Below are 21257 nucleotides of genomic sequence, written 5' to 3'. Positions count from 1 at the left end.
GTGAAGATGCTGGAGGAAACCGGTACAAAAGTATCTATATACACAGTAAAACGAGTCCTATATCAACATAACCTGAAAGGCCGTTCAGCAAGGAAGAAGCCACTGCTCCAAAACTGCCAGACTACGGTTTGAAACTGCACATGGGGACAAAGATCAGACTTTTTGGAGAAATGTCCTCTGGTCTGATGAAACAAAAATAGAAATGTTTGGCCATATTGACCATTGTTATGTTTAGAGGGAAAACGGGGAGGCTTGCAAGCCGAAGAACACCATCCCAACTGTGAAGCACGGGTGTGGCAGCATCATGTTGTGGGGTGCTTCGCTGCAGAAGGGACTGGTGCACTTCACAAAATAGTTGGCATCATGAGGATGGATATATTGAAGCAACATCTCAAGACATCAGTCAGGAAGTTAAAGCTTGGTCGCAAATGGGTCTTCCAAATGGACAATGACCCCAAGCATACTTCCAAAGTTGTGGCAAAATGGCTTAAGGACAACAAAGTCAAGGTATTGGAGTGGCCATCACAAAGCCCTGACCTCAATCCCATAGAACATTTGTGGGCAGAACTGAAAATGCGTGTGTGAGCAAGGAGGCCTACAAACCTGACTCAGTTACACCAGCTCTGTCAGGAGGAATGGGCCAAAATTCACCCCTTATTGTGGGAAGCTTGTGGAAGGCTACCCGAAACGTTTGACCCAATTTAAACAATTTAAAGGCAATGCTACCAAATACTAATTGAGTGAATGCAAACTTCTGATCCACTGGGATTGTGATGAAAGAAATAAAAGCTGAAATAAATCATTCTTTATACTATTATTCTGACATTTCACATTCTTAAAATAAAGTGGTAATCCTAACTGACCTAAGACAGGGAATTTTTACTAGGATTAAATGTCAGAAATGGTGAAAAACTGACTTTAAATGTATTTGGCTAAGGTTTATGTAAACTTCCGACTTCAACTGTAGGTGAAACCATGTGTCCTTAATACCATGTCGTCTTTTCATTCATTTGAATTTGCTTTGCTGCAAGGCGTGACTACTGCTGATTCACCACCTGCCGTTTAAACTACGGCAAACACAGTGGATGCCTTCAATTACTTACACGTGCACACACACACACATGACTTCCAAGGTTGCAGAGACCAGATAAAGTGCTAATGAAAAAAATCACCGCAATATAGCTGTAGTGTGCATGTGTGATATGAATGCTTCCTATATCATACAATCAGCCAATTACATCCTAATGATAGACTGCTGAATGTCTAGGGTGAGATGTTAGCACTGGCGGACTTGCCATTAGGCAGAAGAGACAATTGCCTCAGGCCTCACATCATCAAGGGGCTAGAGGTGCCGCCAGGCTCTGCTCGAGGCATAATACATAAAAAAATCCCCATCAAAATCTGTTTAAGATAGAGATATCTGCACGGGCTGCGTCTCAATCCAAACTCAATCGGCCTTCTGCATCTGCGGTGGAAGGTGGCAGAGCAACAGAGGTGTTTGTCAGACCAGGAGACATCTCAAAAATCTGTCTTCTCACTAAAACGTCTGTAGCGTCCGAACGCTAATAAGGCGGCACCGAAGCCGAAACATTTCTAGAAGTGAATAGCGCATTTCCATGTTCAAGGTATACTGGTAATTCCACGGTAAAATAAGCTTTCTTATATCACTCAGATATAGGACTAATACTTCAAAACATACTTCCTTTTGATAAACATCTTGACTATCAGTTATTCATTGCGTTTCTTTGGGCTAATAGCAGTAAGGCCAAATTCAATGTTTCAACATAATATTTTTCAATATAATTTTTTATACATACAATTCTGAATCAAATAGCTAAATTATCCTTGGTATGACCATCTTAAAACAATTCCATATGCTAGCTTAGTCACGTCACTGTCACGCCTGGAAGTCTAAAGAATTTTGTATTGCAAAAACGGTTAAGAATGGTCCGCTGACTCCCAGCGACAAGATTTTGATTGGATGCTACATTTCAAGAACCTTTCTACCACATGCCTGTTGGTGCTACGTGTTATGTTTGTCACTGTTTTCAGACAGGGATTGACACATTTTGCAAAGAGTTGTTCCGTATGCTATTTTGCACCATTGCAGAAAATGGACGAAAAGCTTAATTGTGTTTTGTCAGAAGTGTGCTCTATACACAATTTTGATGGGTTTTTAATCTGCGATTTCCCGGCCATCCTCACCATAGACTGTAAAAAATAATCGTCACTCACTGTTGCACCTATGACACTAATCTAGTGAGCACTACTGGTGCTCCGCCCAAGCAAGGCATTTGATTGGTTTGACGTGTAGTGAGGTGTCACTGATTTACACTGGGACCCACCCATTTTTTTAGCTATTTTTCTGCCATGAACTAGGCAAGCCTGGTTCTTGACATGGCTAGCTTAGTAGAAACCCAGCCTCGGGCCCTTAGACTCTAGGGGGAAACAGTACGCATTTCTGTAGTAAAATATATGTAGCCCATGTATCTGATGCTGTCTGACCAAAAAGAGTATGGCATGTCATACCGTTTTTTTAATTTATATATATTTTGTCTAGACAGCATCAGATACATGGGATTCGTATAGTAAGACAGAGGGGGGCTGTTTCGCTCACTCGGAAGCTTTCTCGGTTGAGGTAGTTTCATCCACTTGCGAATTGAACGAAAGAACACACGTGCACTCATCGGATGCTGGAATTATTTTGGCTAAATGTGTGAAGGTAGTGATTTGTTTGACAATCAGATGACAACATCATGAGTGGTTGTGTTCATGGCACATTTACAGTTAAATTACGTCTCAACTATAAAACTCATTTCAAAAATCACAAAGGAGTGGCGGGTAGGGTTGGGTTGGGTTGGGTTGGGTAGGGTTGGGTAGGGTTGGGTTGGGTTGGGTAGGGTTGGGTAGGGTTGGGTTGGGTTGGGTTGGGTTGGCCCTCTCTGGTTAATCATTAGTGATGGGCCAGTTTCTCGAGCTCTAGCCCCTTTTCACTTTCTATCACTTTATTATAATTTGAAGAACTTCCCTGACTCTGACATACTAATCAAAATGGATTCTATAAGGCAACAGCCTTCGTCTCTACAGTGAATGGGTCGCTGAAATGAAGACTATGTTGGGGTCCAGGGTGACATTTCCTTTCAACCTACCATCTCATAACTGTTTTTTTTTTTTTACCATTTTTAACTCTGGTATTTAATTGTGGACCTGTTTGTTGTGTTTGAGGGCTCTCTAAGTCTGCTGGCAGTGTTGTTGTTACATAAACCTTTGAAGGCTAAATCCCTTAATGCACCCCTACATAAAACCAGACTGTCTGTCCTTTAGAGATCCTATTCAATTACATGTTATTCTTATTCCTAATCTGATTGGCCTGTCCTTTGTCAGAGGGGGGCAGTGAAAAGGTCAAGGCACTTTATTTTCTCTGTTTCATCTCCAAGTCAATTAGCAAAGTGACAGGCTATGGTATTTATCATGACAGATGGGTATTACATTGGACACTCTCCCTCTTACCGGACTGTAACCCTTAGGGAGACGTTTGCGTAGCCTAACTATCTCGTGGCTCTTTGGTAGCTGTTTGTACTGCTTTTACCCTGTCTTTTAACTGGCTGAACAACTAACTCACTCAGGTCAGGGGTTAAAGCATGCTAGGTCTCACTTTTTAATCCCCACTGACTCTACCTCTACTTTATTTTGGGAGATTTGTGTTTGTTCACCTCAGACCAGAGGTGCCTGATAGTTTGTTTTCCATTGGGACACTCAGAGGAGCCATAAATGGCCTGCGCTCTGCTTTGGAACTTGACAATTTACTTAAGAGTCACTCCCAGCCATCTCTGTACTGTGGCAGATGTCAAGAGTCTGAGTCGGGCTGCTCTCAGTAACAGTGTTTTACACTCGGGGCCAATTCGGTTTGTCTCATTACAAATGTCAAAGGAATGTGGTGATTCCTTGTTTTGATGGGTATATTATACAACCACACACATACAGTACAGTGCATTTTTAAGAAGAGGTTGTTTCCGTTTTAGTGGGGGGGTTTGAGTAGGGTCCTAAGTGTCCCTCCAATCTCCTCACATCTGCACCTGCTCCTCAACTTCAACCCCCCCCCCCCCCCCCCCCCCGTACTCCACCCACTCCGGCTTGCACAGCTGAGACCCACCACAACCACCCCAACCTCCCTCCCCTCATCTCCTGTGGTTTCACAGGCCGCTTTTCATCAGCCGTCTGATTGTTGTAAAACGGGGAGGAAAGGCTGGCATAGGCTGGATGGATGAAGTGCTTGTCCTCCCCCTGGTTGATTGATTCAAGGAGGCACTCCGCCGTGCCTTTCCAGAGCTTGTCATCGTCTCCCCTCTTCCTCAATTCTTCTTCTCCCTTTTCCCAAGAAACACTTTTCCTCTTGTTTAGTTTTTCTTTTGCCGAAAAAAAAACAACTGTCAGAGAGAGCTTGTTTTAAAAAATGGGTTGAAAACAAACTCTCACCACCAGACAGAGAAGAATCCCGCTCGGATAAGAGGAGGATGTTGTGGATGGATCTGACCTCTGCTTGTATAATGTGTGGAGATGTGAAAGCAGTGCATAAACAGGGGAGGCATGCCAGGTTCACTGTGTCTACCACCATATGGAAGGAACCTGCACCAGATAGTCCTTTAATCCTCAAATGATGGGTTCCTCAAAACGACCTTAATCTTCTCATACTGCTGTGTGCAATACCAATAAATCTACTCCCGAAATCAATCAAGAGAGGTTTACCTGCGGTTCAGTCGGTCGTAGAAAAAGGAGCTTAAAAAGGAGCCGCTTCACCCCCCTCTACTTGGTTTGCGTACTGTGGGAGATTAGCAGTGGGGTGGTCAACCCCCTGTCTTTAACACTCTTCAGGCCAGCAGGGCACTGCTATTCCACAGTGCCTTGCGGTCCAGTGCTGCCACGTGTTGAGGTGATGGTGTGTGAGACTGAAGTAATGCCTTAAGGAAGGTCACTCATAACGACGTCAACCAAATAAACAATGTGTCAGTATTTCTACATGGGCTATTGTGGCTTTCATTTCCAACACCACAAGAACAGCGTATTAGTGTCCATAAGACTAAGAGCTATAAAGACGAGTGAAGACAGTCAAGAGTTGATGAGCAATGCAGGTAGTCAACACACAAAGCATCTATTATAAATGTGCATTTTGTCAGTGTTTTATCACCCCTTACATTCTGAAGCCATTCTAATCCAATGCCAAAACCTTTTGGTAAATTGGAACTTTTGGTAAGAACACTCAGTCGTCAGGTCATTGAATCCTTTTCTTTGTGCTCAATTTGTTTGCCAGAGCCATTTGGGCCTTTTGTGTAGCAGGCCGACAGAGGCCTAAAGGCCAGAGAATTCTTTCAAAGAACAGCATTGAATTCTGCCTACCTGCAGTGCCTACCTGCAGTGCCTACCTGCCTACCTGCAGTGCCTACCTGCCTACCTGCAGTGCCTACCTGCAGTGCCTACCTGCCTACCTGCAGTGCCTACCTGCCTACCTGCAGTGCCTACCTGCAGTGCCTACCTGCCTACCTGCAGTGCCTACCTGCCTACCTGCAGTGCCTACCTGCAGTGCCTACCTGCCTACCTGCAGTGCCCTACGATGCAAATGGATTACGTCAGTGTCATTTTTTTCTGCAGCTCAGAAATCCTTATTTAGCATTCATGTAATTTCTCACCAGCCACTTTAATGTAACGCAGTTAACGGCTACTTCGGTATTGTCCATATATATACAGTGCCTTGCGAAAGTATTCGGCCCCCTTGAACTTTGCAACCTTTTGCCACTTTTCAGGCTTCAAACATAAATATATAAAACTGTAATTTTTTGTGAAGAATCAACAACAAGTGGGACACAATCATGAAGTGGAACGACATTTATTGGATATTTCAAACTTTTTTAACAAATCAAAAACTGAAAAATTGGGCGTGCAAAATTATTCAGCCCCTTTACTTTCAGTGCAGCAAACTCTCTCCAGAAGTTCAGTGAGGATCTCTGAATGATCCAATGTTGACCTAAATGACTAATGATGATAAATACAATCCACCTGTGTGTAATCAAGTCTCCGTATAAATGCACCTGCACTGTGATAGTCTCAGAGGTCCGTTAAAAGCGCAGAGAGCATCATGAAGAACAAGGAACACACCAGGCAGGTCCGAGATACTGTTGTGAAGAAGTTTAAAGCCGGATTTGGATACAAAAAGATTTCCCAAGCTTTAAACATCCCAAGGAGCACTGTGCAAGCGATAATATTGAAATGGAAGGAATATCAGACCACTGCAAATCTACCAAGACCTGGCCGTCCCTCTAAACTTTCAGCTCATACAAGGAGAAGACTGATCAGAGATGCAGCCAAGAGGCCCATGATCACTCTGGATGAACTGCAGAGATCTACAGCTGAGGTGGGAGACTCTGTCCATAGGACAACAATCAATCGTATATTGCACAAATCTGGCCTTTATGGAAGAGTGGTAAGAAAGCCATTTCTTAAAGATATCCATAAAAAGTGTTGTTTAAAGTTTGCCACAAGCTACCTGGGAGACACACCAAACATGTGGAAGAAGGTGCTCTGGTCAGATGAAACCAAAATTGAACTTTTTGGCAACAATGCAAAACGTTATGTTTGGCGTAAAAGCAACACACCATCCCCACTGTCAAACATGGTGGTGGCAGCATCATGGTTTGGGCCTGCTTTTCTTCAGCAGGGACAGGGAAGATGGTTAAAATTGATGGGAAGATGGATGGAGCCAAATACAGGACCATTCTGGAAGAAAACCTGATGGAGTCTGCAAAAGACCTGAGACTGGGACGGAGATTTGTCTTCCAACAAGACAATGATCCAAAACATAAAATCTACAATGGAATGGTTCAAAAATAAACATATCCAGGTGTTACAATGGCCAAGTCAAAGTCCAGACCTGAATCCAATCGAGAATCTGTGGAAAGAACTGAAAACTGCTGTTCACAAATGCTCTCCATCCAACCTCACTGAGCTCGAGCTGTTTTGCAAGGAGGAATGGGAAAAAATGTCAGTCTCTCGATGTGCAAAACTGATAGAGACATACCCCAAGCGACTTACAGCTGTAATCGCAGCAAAAGGTGGCGCTACAAAGTATTAACTTAAGGGGGCTGAATAATTTTGCACGCCCAATTTTTCAGTTTTTGATTTGTTAAAAAAGTTTGAAATATCCAATAAATGTCGTTCCACTTCATGATTGTGTCCCACTTGTTGTTGATTCTTCACAAAAAATACAGTTTTATATCTTTATGTTTGAAGCCTGAAATGTGGCAAAAGGTCGCAAAGTTCAAGGGGGCCGAATACTTTCGCAAGGCACTGTATTCAACCTTTATTTAACTACACAAGGTAGTTAAGAACAAATTCTTATTTACAATGACAGCCTACCCCAGACAAAACTGGGATGCAGTGACTTAGACCGCTACGCCACTGATTCTACCTTTAGAAGCCAGACATGTCTATCTTTATACACTGAACAAAAATAAATGCGACATGTAAGGTATTGGTCCCATGTTTCATGAGCTGAAATAAAAGATCCCAGAAATGTTCAATGTGCAAAAAAAGCATATTTCTCAGATTGTGCACAAATTTGTTTACATCTGTTTGTGAGCATTTCTCCTTTTCCAAGATATTCCATCCACCTGACAGGTGTTGCATATCAAGAAGATGATTAAACAGCATGATCATTACACAGGTGCACCTTGTGCTGGTGAAAAAAATAAGGCACATCTAAAATGTGCAGTTGTCACAACACAATGCAACAGATGTCTCAAGTTTTGAGGAAGCGTGCAATTGGCATGCTGACTGCAGGAATGTCAACCAGAGCTTTTGGCAGAAAATGTAATGTTCATTTCTCTACCATAAGCCACCTCCAACATCGTTTTAGAGGATTTGGCAGTACGTCCAACGGGCCTCACAGCCGCAGACCACGTGTATGGCGTCGTGTGGGTGAGCGGTTTGCTGATGTCAATGTTGTGAACAGAGTGACACCTGGTGGAGGTGGGGTTATGGTATGGGCAGGCTGTTTTCAACTCTCTAGAGACAGCAGGAGTGGTAGAGATACTCTTAATGATCGGCTATGAAAAGCCAACTGACATTTACTCCTGAGGTGCTGACTTGCTGCACCCTCGACAACTACTGTGATTATTATTATTTGACCATGCTGGTCATTTATTAACATTTGAACATCTTGGCCACGTTCTGTTATAATCTCCACCCGGCACAGCCAGAAGAGGACTGGCCACCCCTCATAGCCTGGTTCCTCTCTAGGTTTCTTCCTATGTTCTGGCCTTTCTAGGGAACGTTTCCCAGACACCGTGCTTCTACACCTGCATTGGGGTTTTAGGCTGGGTTTCTGTACAGCACTTTGAGATATCAGCTGATGTACGAAGGGCTATATAAATACATTTGATTTGATAAGCCACGGACAACGAACACAATTGCAAAAAAAAAAAATACCGCGACGAGATCCTGAGGCCCATTGTGAAACCCATTTTATCTGTGACCAACAGATGCATATCTTTATTCCCAGTCATGTGAAATCCATAGATTAGGGGTGCATGTTGTATTTCTATTTTTGTTCAGTATAAATAACCACTATTTGGATTACCACTGTACGGCACAGAAGAACACAATGCAGAGATTTAACAACCTTCTACAATGAAGACTTAAAACATTGGACACTTACAATATGCACTTACTAATTTATTTGAAGTTAGGAAACCTCGTCCTCAACTGTCATATAACACTGTGTGTTATGCGTCATCTGTGTGCATTGTGCCGGAATGTCAATAAGAAAATAAATGAATGTGTCCTTCAAGATGCATTCGGGGCTTGATAAGTGCAGAAAGGCAAGCACTCCCAAGTCTTGACTCACTCAAAAGATGAAGCACCCACGTACTGTTTTCTTTCCATTTCACTTGTGTATCTGAACTTGACCAACAGTGTTAAAACCGAACGTTCTCAACCCATGAGCCTGAGCATACTCTTATACCACCTCCATAGATCTAGGTCAGGGTCTACAACGAGTACGGTTCACTCCAAAAGGGGTTTTCGGCTGTCCACATAGGAGAACCCTTTTTGGTTCCAAGTAGAACCGTTTTTGGTTCAAGGCTGGGTTGAAGATGGGAAGGGGAAGACAATGAAGTAATTCCATTTGGAAGTGTTAGAAAATAAACAAATTCATGGAACCAACTCCATTGATATCCTTCTAGCGCTTTTTTCTAAATTAGGAGTGCTGGTCCCAAAGAGTTATGGAATATTCAAATCCTCTTGTTTTAACCTAAATATTTTGAACCTAGGTTCAATGTAGAACCCTTTTGAATATCATGTACTCTCTGTGGAATGGATTCTACATGGAACCCAAAAGGGTTCTAACCTGAAACCAAAAAGTGTTCTCCTATGGGGACAGCCGAAGAACCCTTTTAGGTTGTTAGATAACCTTTTTTTCTAAGAGTGTAGACAAACAACATCGGTGATCAATCTCTGAAGTATTCTGTAAACATTCACCTTATTCTCTGATTTAGACCCCACCTCATTGTTGTTTCAAGTAAACATTAGCTGTGCGAACAATATGGTGGATTGACTCTTGCTGAGCTTGGAGAATATGCAATTTCTCGTCTAAAATTGTATGGAATTGACTTTATTCTGGCTCTGGAATCTATGTTCTGTTCTCGTTGAAATGGCTCACCACCACTTATGATAAGGAGTGTACACCGTTTGTATCCGAGTGGTCTGTGAAGGTTTCAGGTTTAGCCTAGCTCTCTGTGGGCCTCTCTCTGGGACCTTTGACCTTTTTGCTCCTTGTATCCAAGTAGTAATGGGCTTGTTGGACACTGGTCTTTCTCCGGTAGACTTTGCCTCTCTCGATCTCTCTCATAAACCATGAAAAAGCTTTCAGTGCAGAACATCTTTCTGGCAGCCACTTGTTATGTGGTAGAATTCCAAGTCACACTCTAATAACTGTAACATCTTCTAATGTATCTGTTTTTTTGTTTTGCTGCAGGTCAAAGCGCCCATTTCCACTTTCCACATCCACCCAAAGAATGGATTCTCCCATGCAACAGATCCCTCACCAGAAGGTAAGCATGACCGCAGCCAGCAACACTCTGTTCAGTCTCACTCTCCCAACACATTCAGCACACCGAATGCTACGTTTTCATACTTCCCTAGTTGTAGAATTTGTTGCCCGCACTTATAAATAAAAGATACACACACTCTTCAGTCACACTCATATGGGATCGAAGTGGTTTGAGGACTTTCAGTGAAACCACTTCTTCCTTCCAGACCGGAGGCTTCATAGGGAGCTTCAGGAGGCTCCATGCAAAGTTCCTCAATTAGGGGTGTCAGGAGCCATAGAGGCAGCACAGCACATCCAGCTCTGAGGTCTGTAAGAACAGCCCTGGGCCGTGCTGGGCTGATCCGCTCAGGCACGGTCTATGTTGTCTCTCACTGCCCTCTACTGGAGATACTGGGGACAATGCAGCACCCTCCTTGCCTTCCAAGTTTAAGTTCAAACAGCTATATTTTTGAGTATCATATAGTACCTTTTGCGTTGTTCTCTCTGACCACGCCTCTATCTGTCTTCCCCCTTATCCACCTCACCCACGTCTCTTCCCTCCTGAAGGCTCAAACTACCAAAATAAATGGCGGCCTCTCGGCCTGCAATACCTCCTCCGTGTCACTAGAGGCGTCTGGCGAGAAAAACTCCTACTCGGGGTCGCCCACCAAGAGGCAAACTCCAAGCCCTGGGGGCAAGACGACCCCCACAAAGAAGGCACAGTATAACACTCCTATTGGGCTGTACTCAGCTGAGACCCTGCAAGAGATGGCTCAGCTCCAGGAGAGCCACAGAGGAAAGGGCTCTGCAGCAGGCCTCTCAGTGGGGTATGTAACCAAGTGGAACAGACAGTAGTAACAGCAGCACCAGCCAGGGGTGGCCAGGCCTGGTGAACCCCATAGTGAAGAGGAGGGAGTGGGGTAGAAGCTCCGGCTCCGGGTGGAAGTTGCCTATAGGCTCTGGTGTCGTATTAGCCAGCCCTCTCCAAAGCCTAACCTTCAACATTCAGAGAGAACCCCCCCCCCCCCCCTCAAAACTTACCATAGATCAGTGCCTATGGCCAACTTCACCCTACTCCAAGGGGCTTCACCCTACTCCACCCAGTCCCTGCTGCTCTGCTGACCGGCCCTCGTGGGGCAGAAGGATAGAAAGCCTCAGAACATTCAGATTTAGCTGTGTATTCTGATCCCGAGCTGGGCTCTAGACAGCCTGGTGACCCTAATGGGTTCTAGTGATTTAGGTTCCCCCAGAGGGGAATGTGCAGGGCAGGCAGCACAGTAAAGGCCCCTAGCTCAGGCTGTGGCCCTTCTCCAGGTAATACGAAGAGCCCCCGGGAGATTAGGTGTCCCCTCTGCCAAAATGTGAACATGTGACGTCCCAGGCAAGCCTTACAGTGCTTGTGTATATGAAGAGCTAACTATTGCTTTAAACGTGGCCAGGATGGACTGCACAGTGACATGGAGATTTGTTTTTAGTATGTGTCTGATGTGTCAGTTAAGCGCTAATAGCAGAACTTCTTTAATGTGAGAAAGTTGAATCGCTAAAAGAGGTGAATCGCTAAAAGAGGTGAATCGCTAAAAGAGGTGAATCGCTAAAAGAGGTGAATCGCTAATAGCAGGGTTTGCTATATCAGTCTTTGTGATGAATACAGGGAACTAGCATTCCCCTAGTTTTATCTAAAACAGAAAGCAGTCGCGTGACCTAATTAAAAAACCTCACACACATCTGAGGCATGGGGTTCCCACAATAATTGCGGAGTGCTATAAGACAACGTGACTATGGTTCAGGGCCAGCACCTGTTCTTGTTGTCTCTTTAAAAGGCCATGGAATGGCTAGGTTCAGGTTCCTCTCTGCTCTGCTCTGCTCCCATCTCTAAACATACAGCACCCCAATATGTCTGCCTCTGTCTGGTCTGACCCTCTCTCTTCACCTCTCTCCCTTTTATTTATTTCTCTATTTCGCTTTCTACCTTCGTCTACAAAACATACAGTACAAAGTTCTCTCTTTGGTCTGTTGCACTCTCTCTGCCACTTTCTTTATCACTTCATACCACTGCTCTGACGTAAAAATAGTATTTTAGCTCCACGTTATAGATTTAAAGAGCCTGCAATGCCACGGCTTTATATTAGTGATGGACAAGCCTCAGTAATGATCATAATCAAGAATGAACGGCAACAAAGGTGAAAACATATTTTTTTTCACTGATGGCTTTCACTGTTGCATTGTGTGATTCTCAGTATTCACCTTCACCCTCTTCCATCTATCTTTTCTCCTTTCACGCCGAATAAGCGACCTCGACGGTGGCGGGTGGTAGAGTGTAATTGCCTTGTTAATCACTGTCTCTTTCTCTCTCTCTCTCCTCTGCCGCCGACTCAGGTTATTTCCAACACTCCTGCCAAGTTAGTACCCTACCCTGCATGTGGCGTAGCAGCGTTCGCCCCCGAACGGTTCCGCGGTTCAGCTGCATGGTGTAGTGTGTCACGTTGACGTTATCGTGTCAGGCTCTGTGGTGTGAAGTGGATGTGCATCGTCTTGGCTTGTTGTGTAGTGATTATGCCTTTTTTGAGACAGATGAGCAGTTCTAGGATTGGTAATGATAATGATAGTTTTGGTTTGGTCTGTAATGGTTGTCAAAGTCCCAGAGAAAAAGGGGAGTGACCGTCTAATAAATCCTAACCTATCATAAAACAAATTTGCCTGTGATCATTAACTTGAAAACCCCTCGCAGACGAGATCCCTGTTCATTAACAGTGGTTTTGGGATATTTTGTATGAGAGAATAAAGGTCCCTTTCTGGCATTATGCTAAATTCTCCCATGAGCCATCAGCCATGTACATACAGTATGGCATTTAGGTGGAGCGTGTGGATGTGTGAAGTATTTGCTTGTGTAATTGACTTTTATTGGATAGATGGCTAATATAATGTAAAACAAACAAAAAACTGTCATTTGCTGATCGTTTTGAAACTGCATTTACTGCGTTGATCAACTGTGTTTTATTTGTGGGATTTGAATGATGATGCAGTGGTTCAATAAGTTAGCCTTTGTGCTTTTGTAACTTAGATGACAGCGCATGTTGATATTAACACATCCATTTGCTCTTCATCTTGATCAGTTTAGTTGTGGGCCAGCTGTAGAACATCATCTGAGCCTGTAGGCACCCACATACCTGGGAGGGCTGACCTGTATCTGGAGGGAAACCTGAGTGTGTGTGTGTGTGCAGATATGTGAGCTGTGCTGTGCCTGCTCTACTGGGGGATTTACAGAGCATGTTTGCTGTGTAACATACAGCGCCTCGATGGCTCTTTATCCGCCTTTCTTTTCAAAACCCCACGCTGTTGTAGTAGCAGATCTCTATGGGGGGAATTCTGACCCGTGTTAAGCACGAGTAAATGGAACTTAATTCCCTTTTTATGCACCATTTTCTCTCTGCACGTATTCAGAGGTTGAATTCAATTCATTCAGAGCAAGGTAGCCACACCTGCAGAGCACGTTACGTAGGTGAATAAGGTACGGCTGTATAGCAAATACTGAGAAGTGCATAGAAAAGGTGTGAATGTCCCCAGTCTTAATTGTCCCCTTTTGTGCATTAGCCAACTCCTTTGTTGTGCCACCCGGTGTTGTGTGCCGTACATGTTGATGTTCCGCATGGCATTATACACAACAGAGGAGTTGGCTAGAGCACAAACAGATCTGCTAACAGGCTATTACACTGTTTCACTTAACATCTCACACCATTTCTCCTTCCACTGCCACCCTCCTTCCTCACTTTCCTTCACTTTTCCCTCTTTCTCCGTCTTTACTTATTCTCCTCTTCACCCTAATCATCACTATCCTGACAACTTCCTCCAACCCTCTACCGCTCCACGACAGCAACGAGTATGTGCCCAGCTTCAACCCCATTGCGCTGAAGGACACTGCCCTGTCCACCCACAAGCCCATCGAGGTGAAGGGTCCTGGGGGCAAGGCCACCATAATCCATGCCCAGTACAACACCCCCATTAGCATGTACTCCCAGGACGCCATCATGGACGCCATCGCCGGACAGTCCAAGGGCCACGAGGCCGGGTAAGACCCTCCCTTCCTCTGCACTCCTTCCCTCACTTTCCTTCTCTTTCTACCTTTCCCCCAACCTGCATGACCTAAGTAGTACCCCTCCTTTCCTCTCCTTGGCTGGCTGTGCTGAACTAGCCTAGCACTACAGTGTAGTGTAGCCGCGCTGTGCTGGAGAAGCTAAAGCCGCAGACTTACTTCGTCAGGATGTCTTTTCAGGTCCTGATGATCTAGGATAGTTACCATCCTTTAAAATATTTCTACAGGCCTGTATATCCTAAGTGTATTTTGTATGTGTCAAGACGGAACATACAACTCCGACTGTTTCAAGTAGGTAGCAGTGAGATCTGTTTGTTTAAGGGTGGTGTTTGTGGTGTGTTACTATTTGTATTGCCTGGAGGGGTTTGGTTTGATGCTCTAAGGCACACATGTAGATTTGTATTTTTAATTTTTTTTACAAAGGCATAGATGGTTTGGTTGTTTAGCAACAAAACCAACGTGTGCGCAAATATGGGGCAAAACAGACGGGGTTGGCTTAGATTCTTGACATGTAAGCGACAGTTGAAGTCGGAAGTTTACAAACACTTAGGATGGAGTCATTAATTTGTTTTTCAACCACTCCACACATGTCTTGTTAACAAACTATAGTTTTGGCAAGTCGGTTAGGATATCTATTTCGTGCTTGACACAAGTAATTTTTCCAACAATTGTTTACAGACAGATTATTTCACTTATAATTCACTGTATTACAATTCCAGTGGGATAGAAGTTTACATACACTAAACTGACTGTGCCTTTAAACAGCTTGGAAAATTCCATGGCTTTAGAAGCTTCTGATTGACATAATTTGAGTCAATTGGAGGTGTACTTGTGGATATATTTCAAGGCCTACCTTCAAACTCAGTGCCTCTTTGCTTGACATCATGGGAAAATCAAAAGAAATCAGCCAAGACCTCAAAAATAAAATTGTAGACGTCCACAAGTCTGGTTCATCTATGGGAGCAATTTCCAAACGCCTGAAGGTACCACGTTCATCTGTACAAACAATAGTACGCAAGTATAAACACCATGGGACCACGCAGACGTCATACCGCTAAGGAAGGAGATGCATTCTGTCTCCTAGAGATGAATGTACTTTGGTGCGAAAAGTGCAACTCAATCCCAGAACAACAGCAAAAGACCTTGTGAAGATGCTGGAGGAAACAGGTGCAAAAGTATCTATATCCACAGTAAAATGAGTCCTATATCGACATAACCTGAAGGGCCGCTCAGCAAGGAAGACGCCACTGCTCCAAAACCGCCATAAAAAAGCCAGACTACGGTTTGCAACTGCACATGGGGACGAAGATCGTACTTTTTGGAGAAATGTCCTCTGGTCTGATGAAACAAAAATAGAACTGTTTGGTCATAATGACCATCGTTATGTTTGGAGGAAAAAGGGGGAGGCTTGTAAGCCGAAGAACCTCATCCCAACCGTGAAGCACGGGGTGGCAGCATCATGTTGTGGGGGTGCTTTGTTGCAGGAGGGACTGATGCACTTTTATGTGGATATATTATGTGGATATTTTGAAGCAACATCTCAAGACCTCAGTCAGGAAGTTAAAGCTTGGTCGCAAATGGGTCTTCCAAATGGACAATGACCCCAAGCATACTTCCAAAGTTGGGGCAAAATGGCTTAAGTAAAACAAAGTCAAGGTATTGGAGTGGCCATTACAAAGCCCTGACCTCAATCCCATACAATATTTGTGGGCAGAACTGAAAAAGCGTGTGCAAGCAAGGAGGCCTACAAACCTGACTCAGTTACACCAGCTCTGTCAGGAGGAATGGACCAAAATGCACCCAACTTATTGTGGGAAGCTTGTGTAAGGCTACCCGAAACGTTTGACCCAAGTTAAACAATTTAAAGGCAATGCTACCGAATACTAATTGAATGTATGTAAACTTCTGACCCACTGGGAATGCGATAAAATAAATAAAGAATTTTCTCTACTATTATTCTGACATTTCACATTCTTAAAATAAAGTGGTGATCCTAACTGACCTAAGACAGGGCATTTTTACTAGGATTAAATGTCAGAAATTGTGAAAAACTGAGTTCAAATGTATTTGGCTAAGGTGTATGTAAACTGCCGACTTCAATTGTATATTTATGTTTATTGAAAAAATAAATGCCGTACCAGTCAAAAGTTTAGACACCTACTCATTCAAGGGTTTTTATTTATTCTAACAATTTTCTACATTGTAGAATAATAGTGAATAGATCAAAACTATGAAATAACACATGGAATTATGTAGTAACCAAAAATGTGTTAAACAAATCAAAATATATTTTAGATTCTTCAAAGTAGCCACCCTTTGCCTTGATAACATCTTTGCACACTGTTGGCATTCTCTCAACCAGCTTCATGAGGAATGCTTTTCCAACAGTCTTGAAGGAGTTCCCACAAATGCTGAGCCCTTGTTGGCTGCTTTTCCTTCACTCTGTGGTTCAACTCATCCCAAACCATCTCAAATGGGTTGAGGTCTGGTGATTGTGGAGGTCAGGTCATCTGATGCGGCACTCCATCACTCTCCTTCTTGGTCAAATAGCCCTTACACAGCTTGGAGGTGTGTTGGGTCATTGTCATGTTGAAAAACAAATGATAGTCCCACTAAGTGCAAACCAGACGGGATGGCGTATCGCTGCAGAATCCTTTGGTAGTCATGCTGGTTAAGTGTACCTCGAATTCCAAATAAATCACAGAGAGTTTCACCAGCAAAGCACCATCACACCTCCTCCTTCATGCTTCACGGTGGGAACCACACATGCGGAGATAATCCGTTCACTTACTCTGCGTCTCACAAAGACACAGCAGAGGTAACTCTGGGTCTTCCTTTCCTGTGGTGGTCCTCATGAGAGCCAGTTTCATCATACCACAGCAGAGGTAACTCTGGGTCTTCCTTTCCTGTGGTGGTCCTCATGAGAGCCAGTTTCATCATACCACAGCAGAGGTAACTCTGGGTCTTCCTTTCCTGTGGCGGTCCTCATGAGAGCCAGTTTCATCATGGCGCTTGATGGTTTTTGCGACTGCACTTTGATTTGTTTAACAATTATTTTGGTTACTACATGATTCCATATGTGTTATTTCATAGTTTTGATGTCTTCACTGCTATTCTACCATGTAGAAAATAGTACAAATAAAGAAAAATACTTTAATGAGTAGTTGTGTCCAAACTTTTGACTGGTACTGTACATTTGCGCAATGAACACTTCTTGTCTCTCAAATTCATTGTTACAGTTGTTGGTTAGCTAGCTAGCGAATTTTTTTTGCCATTTTAGCATTGTCATGAAATCAGTCAACACCTCAAAACATGACCTGGTATCAAGAACAAGTTGAAACGAGCCACTTACGATTCCCGACATTGCAGTTTCTTGTCATTGTTGGTAGCTATCTGGCCATCCAGAATCACAACAATATGCTGACTTCTGTTTGCGTGACGTTATCAGCTAACCAATCTATATTCCTTGTTACAAATGCAGGTCACCTGTTGCAATATTCAAGTATATTTGTTAGATTCCATCCATTCTATGAATGTCTTCATGCTGCTCACCTTCAAGCATAAAGCCACCCAATCACCTTTAGTCACCAAGCCTTCCCTGATCTTTTTGAATTTTAGTAATTTAGCAGACGCTCTTATCCAGAGCAACTAGGATTAAGTGCCTTGCTCAAGGGCACATCTGCATATTCTTCGCTAAGTCTGCTCTGGGATTCAAACCAGCGACATTTAGGTTACTGGCCCAACCCTCTTAACCGCTAGGCTACCTGCCACCCTTTTACATACCCTCACCCACACTCATAATTGCCTTTCAAATACCTGAAGATCCCAGTACAGACATCCCAGTACAAAATGTATAGTTTAATGAAAGGGACTGTAAACTCTTGATTTGTATCATTGTATGTAAATATATAGACACACATGCTTCATGGAAACAGAGAACTTTCTTTAGAAATTGATAACCAGACACATTGTTTTGTTCATATGTGGAGAAAAGGGAAATTTCTCTTGGTGAGATTAACGAAAGCTGAGGGTCTCACTCTATGCCTTCCTTCCGCTACGGGACCCATATCTAATCCTCCCTCTTTCACTTCCTCGGTTCCTCCTCAACAAACCCAATCACCGCACTGTCCATCCCACCCACCATGCCATGCTGCTTCCCCCCCACCCCTCTCCATCCATCCACTGCCCCACCTCACCCCGCCCCACCCCTTCCCTGCCGAACAGAGAGGAAGTCCCAGCCGGCTCCCCCTTGGCGTAAGTAGACCGCTCTGTGACAACCTACGAAGCACAGCCTGTGTGCTGTCTCCTCCCTCCTTACGTCCGTTCCCCTCACTGCTAACCCACTACATCCTCACTCTGATTGGACATTTTGTTACCCATGGCAATTTTCTACACGCCACCAATTGGCGTGGTTTGTGGGTTGATGGAATGATGTCTAAAATTGCCCGGATGTTGCCTCTGCACCGTAATGCAACGATGACGTCATAGTTTGACGGGAGTCGATTGCAGAGCAGCTGTTTGTCGAGGACATCACTATAAGTATGGTGTTTTGATATTCAGGGATTGTGGGTCTTTATCAATGACTGATTACTAACAAACAATTTTTCATTCCGTTGGAAAATTGTGCTGAAATTGTATTGTGATTGAAATGCATGGAAAACAGACATGGATTCGTAGTTTTCCCTGCCAAACAAAGATTTTGTTTTTAGAAAAGCAGAGTGTGTTGCAAACCGATATTGCTCAACAGGTCAACCACAGAATCATAATTTTGTTATTTTGTTATTTTTTTAAAGTATTATTATTGTCTTGGTATAGCAAACCGTTTCTTAGGTGGAGTCCACTGCCCTGCTGGCTACACAGGGATAATTTATGTTTCAAGGCACTCTGTAAAATAGATTTTATTGTCAGCTGCGACATTATCACAGGTCAGTAGTCTCTTGTATTGCAAAAGAACTGCATGATTTATATGGATATAAAAAGGAAATGAACGGAGGACGAACACATTAAGTGCCGGCCTCAATACTCTGAACCTCCCAATCAGTAATGTGCAACTGACCAGCACTAGCTATGCCATATACCAGGAACTATACTAGTTTAATAATGACACTAAACTGAATGTTCTGAGCTCTTTCCTCCTGCTAGAGGTACAGTATGTGTGTTTTTATTTTATGAAATTAGATTTCTGAAATATGCTGTTGAGAAAAGATGCCACAGGGTTCGTTATGTAGCCATAGTGCTTTGCGTGCAAGCTTCTGCAAATAGGAAACTATTTGACAGCTTTTTACCATTTTATCACTGGTTTGTGTGAGCAGATGCTGGTGGATGCTGCTTTTCAATGTCCAGTTTTTAGCTCCTCTCTTGCAGCTCCCCTAATGCAAGACCGAGCCTGTTTTTTACATCTCAAATTAAAAGTGAAGAGGGAGCCTTTGAAACAGATCCTCTCCCCATTCTCCTAAATGCTCCTTAGTCATCTAAGTAGGCTACAAAGGTTAGTTATAGTACTTTATATGTCTACACTCAGACATACCCCAGTAATAAACAATCACCACCAGACTGCAGTTTGTAACACTGTGATCAGAATTCGATTAACACCCCACATTTCCTATTCGCCCTGATTGCTGTCAGGCTATGGTGGGCATGAATTAGTGCCAGTGTGATGAGCCAGCTCTCTCTCTGTGGTTCCAGTTCGCTCCCAGTAAAAGATGCTCAGGTAGACAGTGCCTCCCCAGTTTATCAGGCTGTGATCAAGACTGCAGACAGGGACACGGAGTTGAATGACTGGGCCCGCAGCTCCTCCCAGGTGCAGTCCAAGTCCTTCCGCCTCCTCGCCCACATCACGGGAACGGAGTTCAGTAAGTAGTGCTGCTTTTCTATTTCTATTCTGTTCTTGTTTAATTTAGTTTAGTCTACCCCTCTTATCCTGCCACACACTCAGTTACTGATGGTTCTTCTCTCTCTCTCTCCCTCTCCGTTTAGTGCAAGACCCAGATGTGGAACATCTGAGGAAATCAAGGTAGGCAGCTAGCAGCAGCGACCGGTGTGGCCTAGCAAAAAGGCTGTATTTGGTCATTGCCCCAGATGATCCCAGAGCAGAGTTTCTGCTGTTAGCTAGTGGTCAAGGATCACTGAGTCACTCAGCCCTACCAAACGGCCCAGCTCCACACCACTCTCTGTGGTGAACTTGAAGGTTAGAGTGTGAGTCATGTCCTGCTGAGCCAACCGTGAGAATAGCATGAGGTGTTTCGACGCTGCAGTCCCCCTCACATGGATTACGGATAGCCCTCATGATGAGCCGTCTGTTAGACTCCTCTAGCTGAAATGCCACGTAACGTGTTGCTGCCACACACACAGAGCAGAAATATCCCTTTTTGTTTCTTCATGAGGGATTTCTCAAGCCTGGGCTTATTCCCTGATACAGTATGGTGCATGACATCATAGTGCCACCCAGTGGGGTTGTGTTGATTTGTGTTTGTTGAGGATTTGGGAGCCCCCAGTGCACTCTGACCCTCACATGACTCAGGCAGGGGAGTGGAGGCCACAGTCCCTAACCCGTCTCTCACTCCCCCCCCCCCCCCCCCCCCCCCTTTCTTCCTTTCTCTCTCTTCCCCCCATTTTCCTTTCTCTCTTTCCTCATGCCACAGGGAAAAGTTTGACACGGAATTTAAAGGTCCACGTTTTGCCAAATTGAAAAATTGGCACAATGGCCTGTCTGCTCAAATCCTAAACCTGCCAGAAAAAGCCGTGGTTTAAAATATGTGTCAGACCGAACGTAACTGTAGCAACCAGAGAAGTGCAGAGCAGGTAAAACAGTTGGACTGTGAGTGAGGAGAAGGTCAGGCTAAAGATACTGGAATGTGAGTTCGTGGAAAGAGGGTTGTTCAATACTTGTTGATCACATGTTGTAGTGAAGATTTTAGCCCAATGTCATATTCCCTCCTTATTTTGGCTATTTAAGTTGATGCTAGCTTTCTAAAGTAATTGCAGCTGTATAAGAAAGTTGTATTGTATTTCAACCGTAAATTATCACTATTTGAGTTTGACATTGTGATAAGTATGAATAAAAACAATGCCACTAAATAAAATGTTTTT

At 43.8% G+C, this 21257-nt stretch overlaps 1 protein-coding gene across 4 annotated transcripts in view; it reads left to right on the top strand.

Annotated features, from left to right (window-relative positions):
* LOC110527725 (LIM domain-binding protein 3) overlaps nucleotides 1-21250 on the top strand; it is a 42651-nt gene extending 21401 nt beyond the window's left edge. For 2 of the 4 annotated variants that reach the window (XM_036983422.1, XM_036983425.1), the window contains 7 exons: nucleotides 10025-10100; nucleotides 12455-12477; nucleotides 13950-14144; nucleotides 18393-18422; nucleotides 19854-20020; nucleotides 20145-20181; nucleotides 20810-21250. In XM_036983422.1, the coding sequence (XP_036839317.1) occupies nucleotides 10025-10100; nucleotides 12455-12477; nucleotides 13950-14144; nucleotides 18393-18422; nucleotides 19854-20020; nucleotides 20145-20181; nucleotides 20810-20918 (637 nt within the window). In that variant the 3' untranslated portion in view covers nucleotides 20919-21250. Of the gene's footprint in view, nucleotides 1-10024; nucleotides 10101-10645; nucleotides 10906-12454; nucleotides 12478-13949; nucleotides 14145-18392; nucleotides 18423-19853; nucleotides 20021-20144; nucleotides 20182-20809 lie in introns of all 4 variants that reach the window. The other 2 variants (XM_036983428.1, XM_036983420.1) reach the window with 2 other exon arrangements.
* Nucleotides 21251-21257: the final 7 nt, after the last annotated feature.

The sequence above is a fragment of the Oncorhynchus mykiss genome, chromosome 1 (assembly GCF_013265735.2).
Source record: "Oncorhynchus mykiss isolate Arlee chromosome 1, USDA_OmykA_1.1, whole genome shotgun sequence".
Taxonomy (NCBI): domain Eukaryota; kingdom Metazoa; phylum Chordata; class Actinopteri; order Salmoniformes; family Salmonidae; genus Oncorhynchus; species Oncorhynchus mykiss.
The sequence above is the reverse complement of the archived record's forward strand: the minus strand, read 5'-3'. Positions and strand labels throughout refer to the sequence as shown.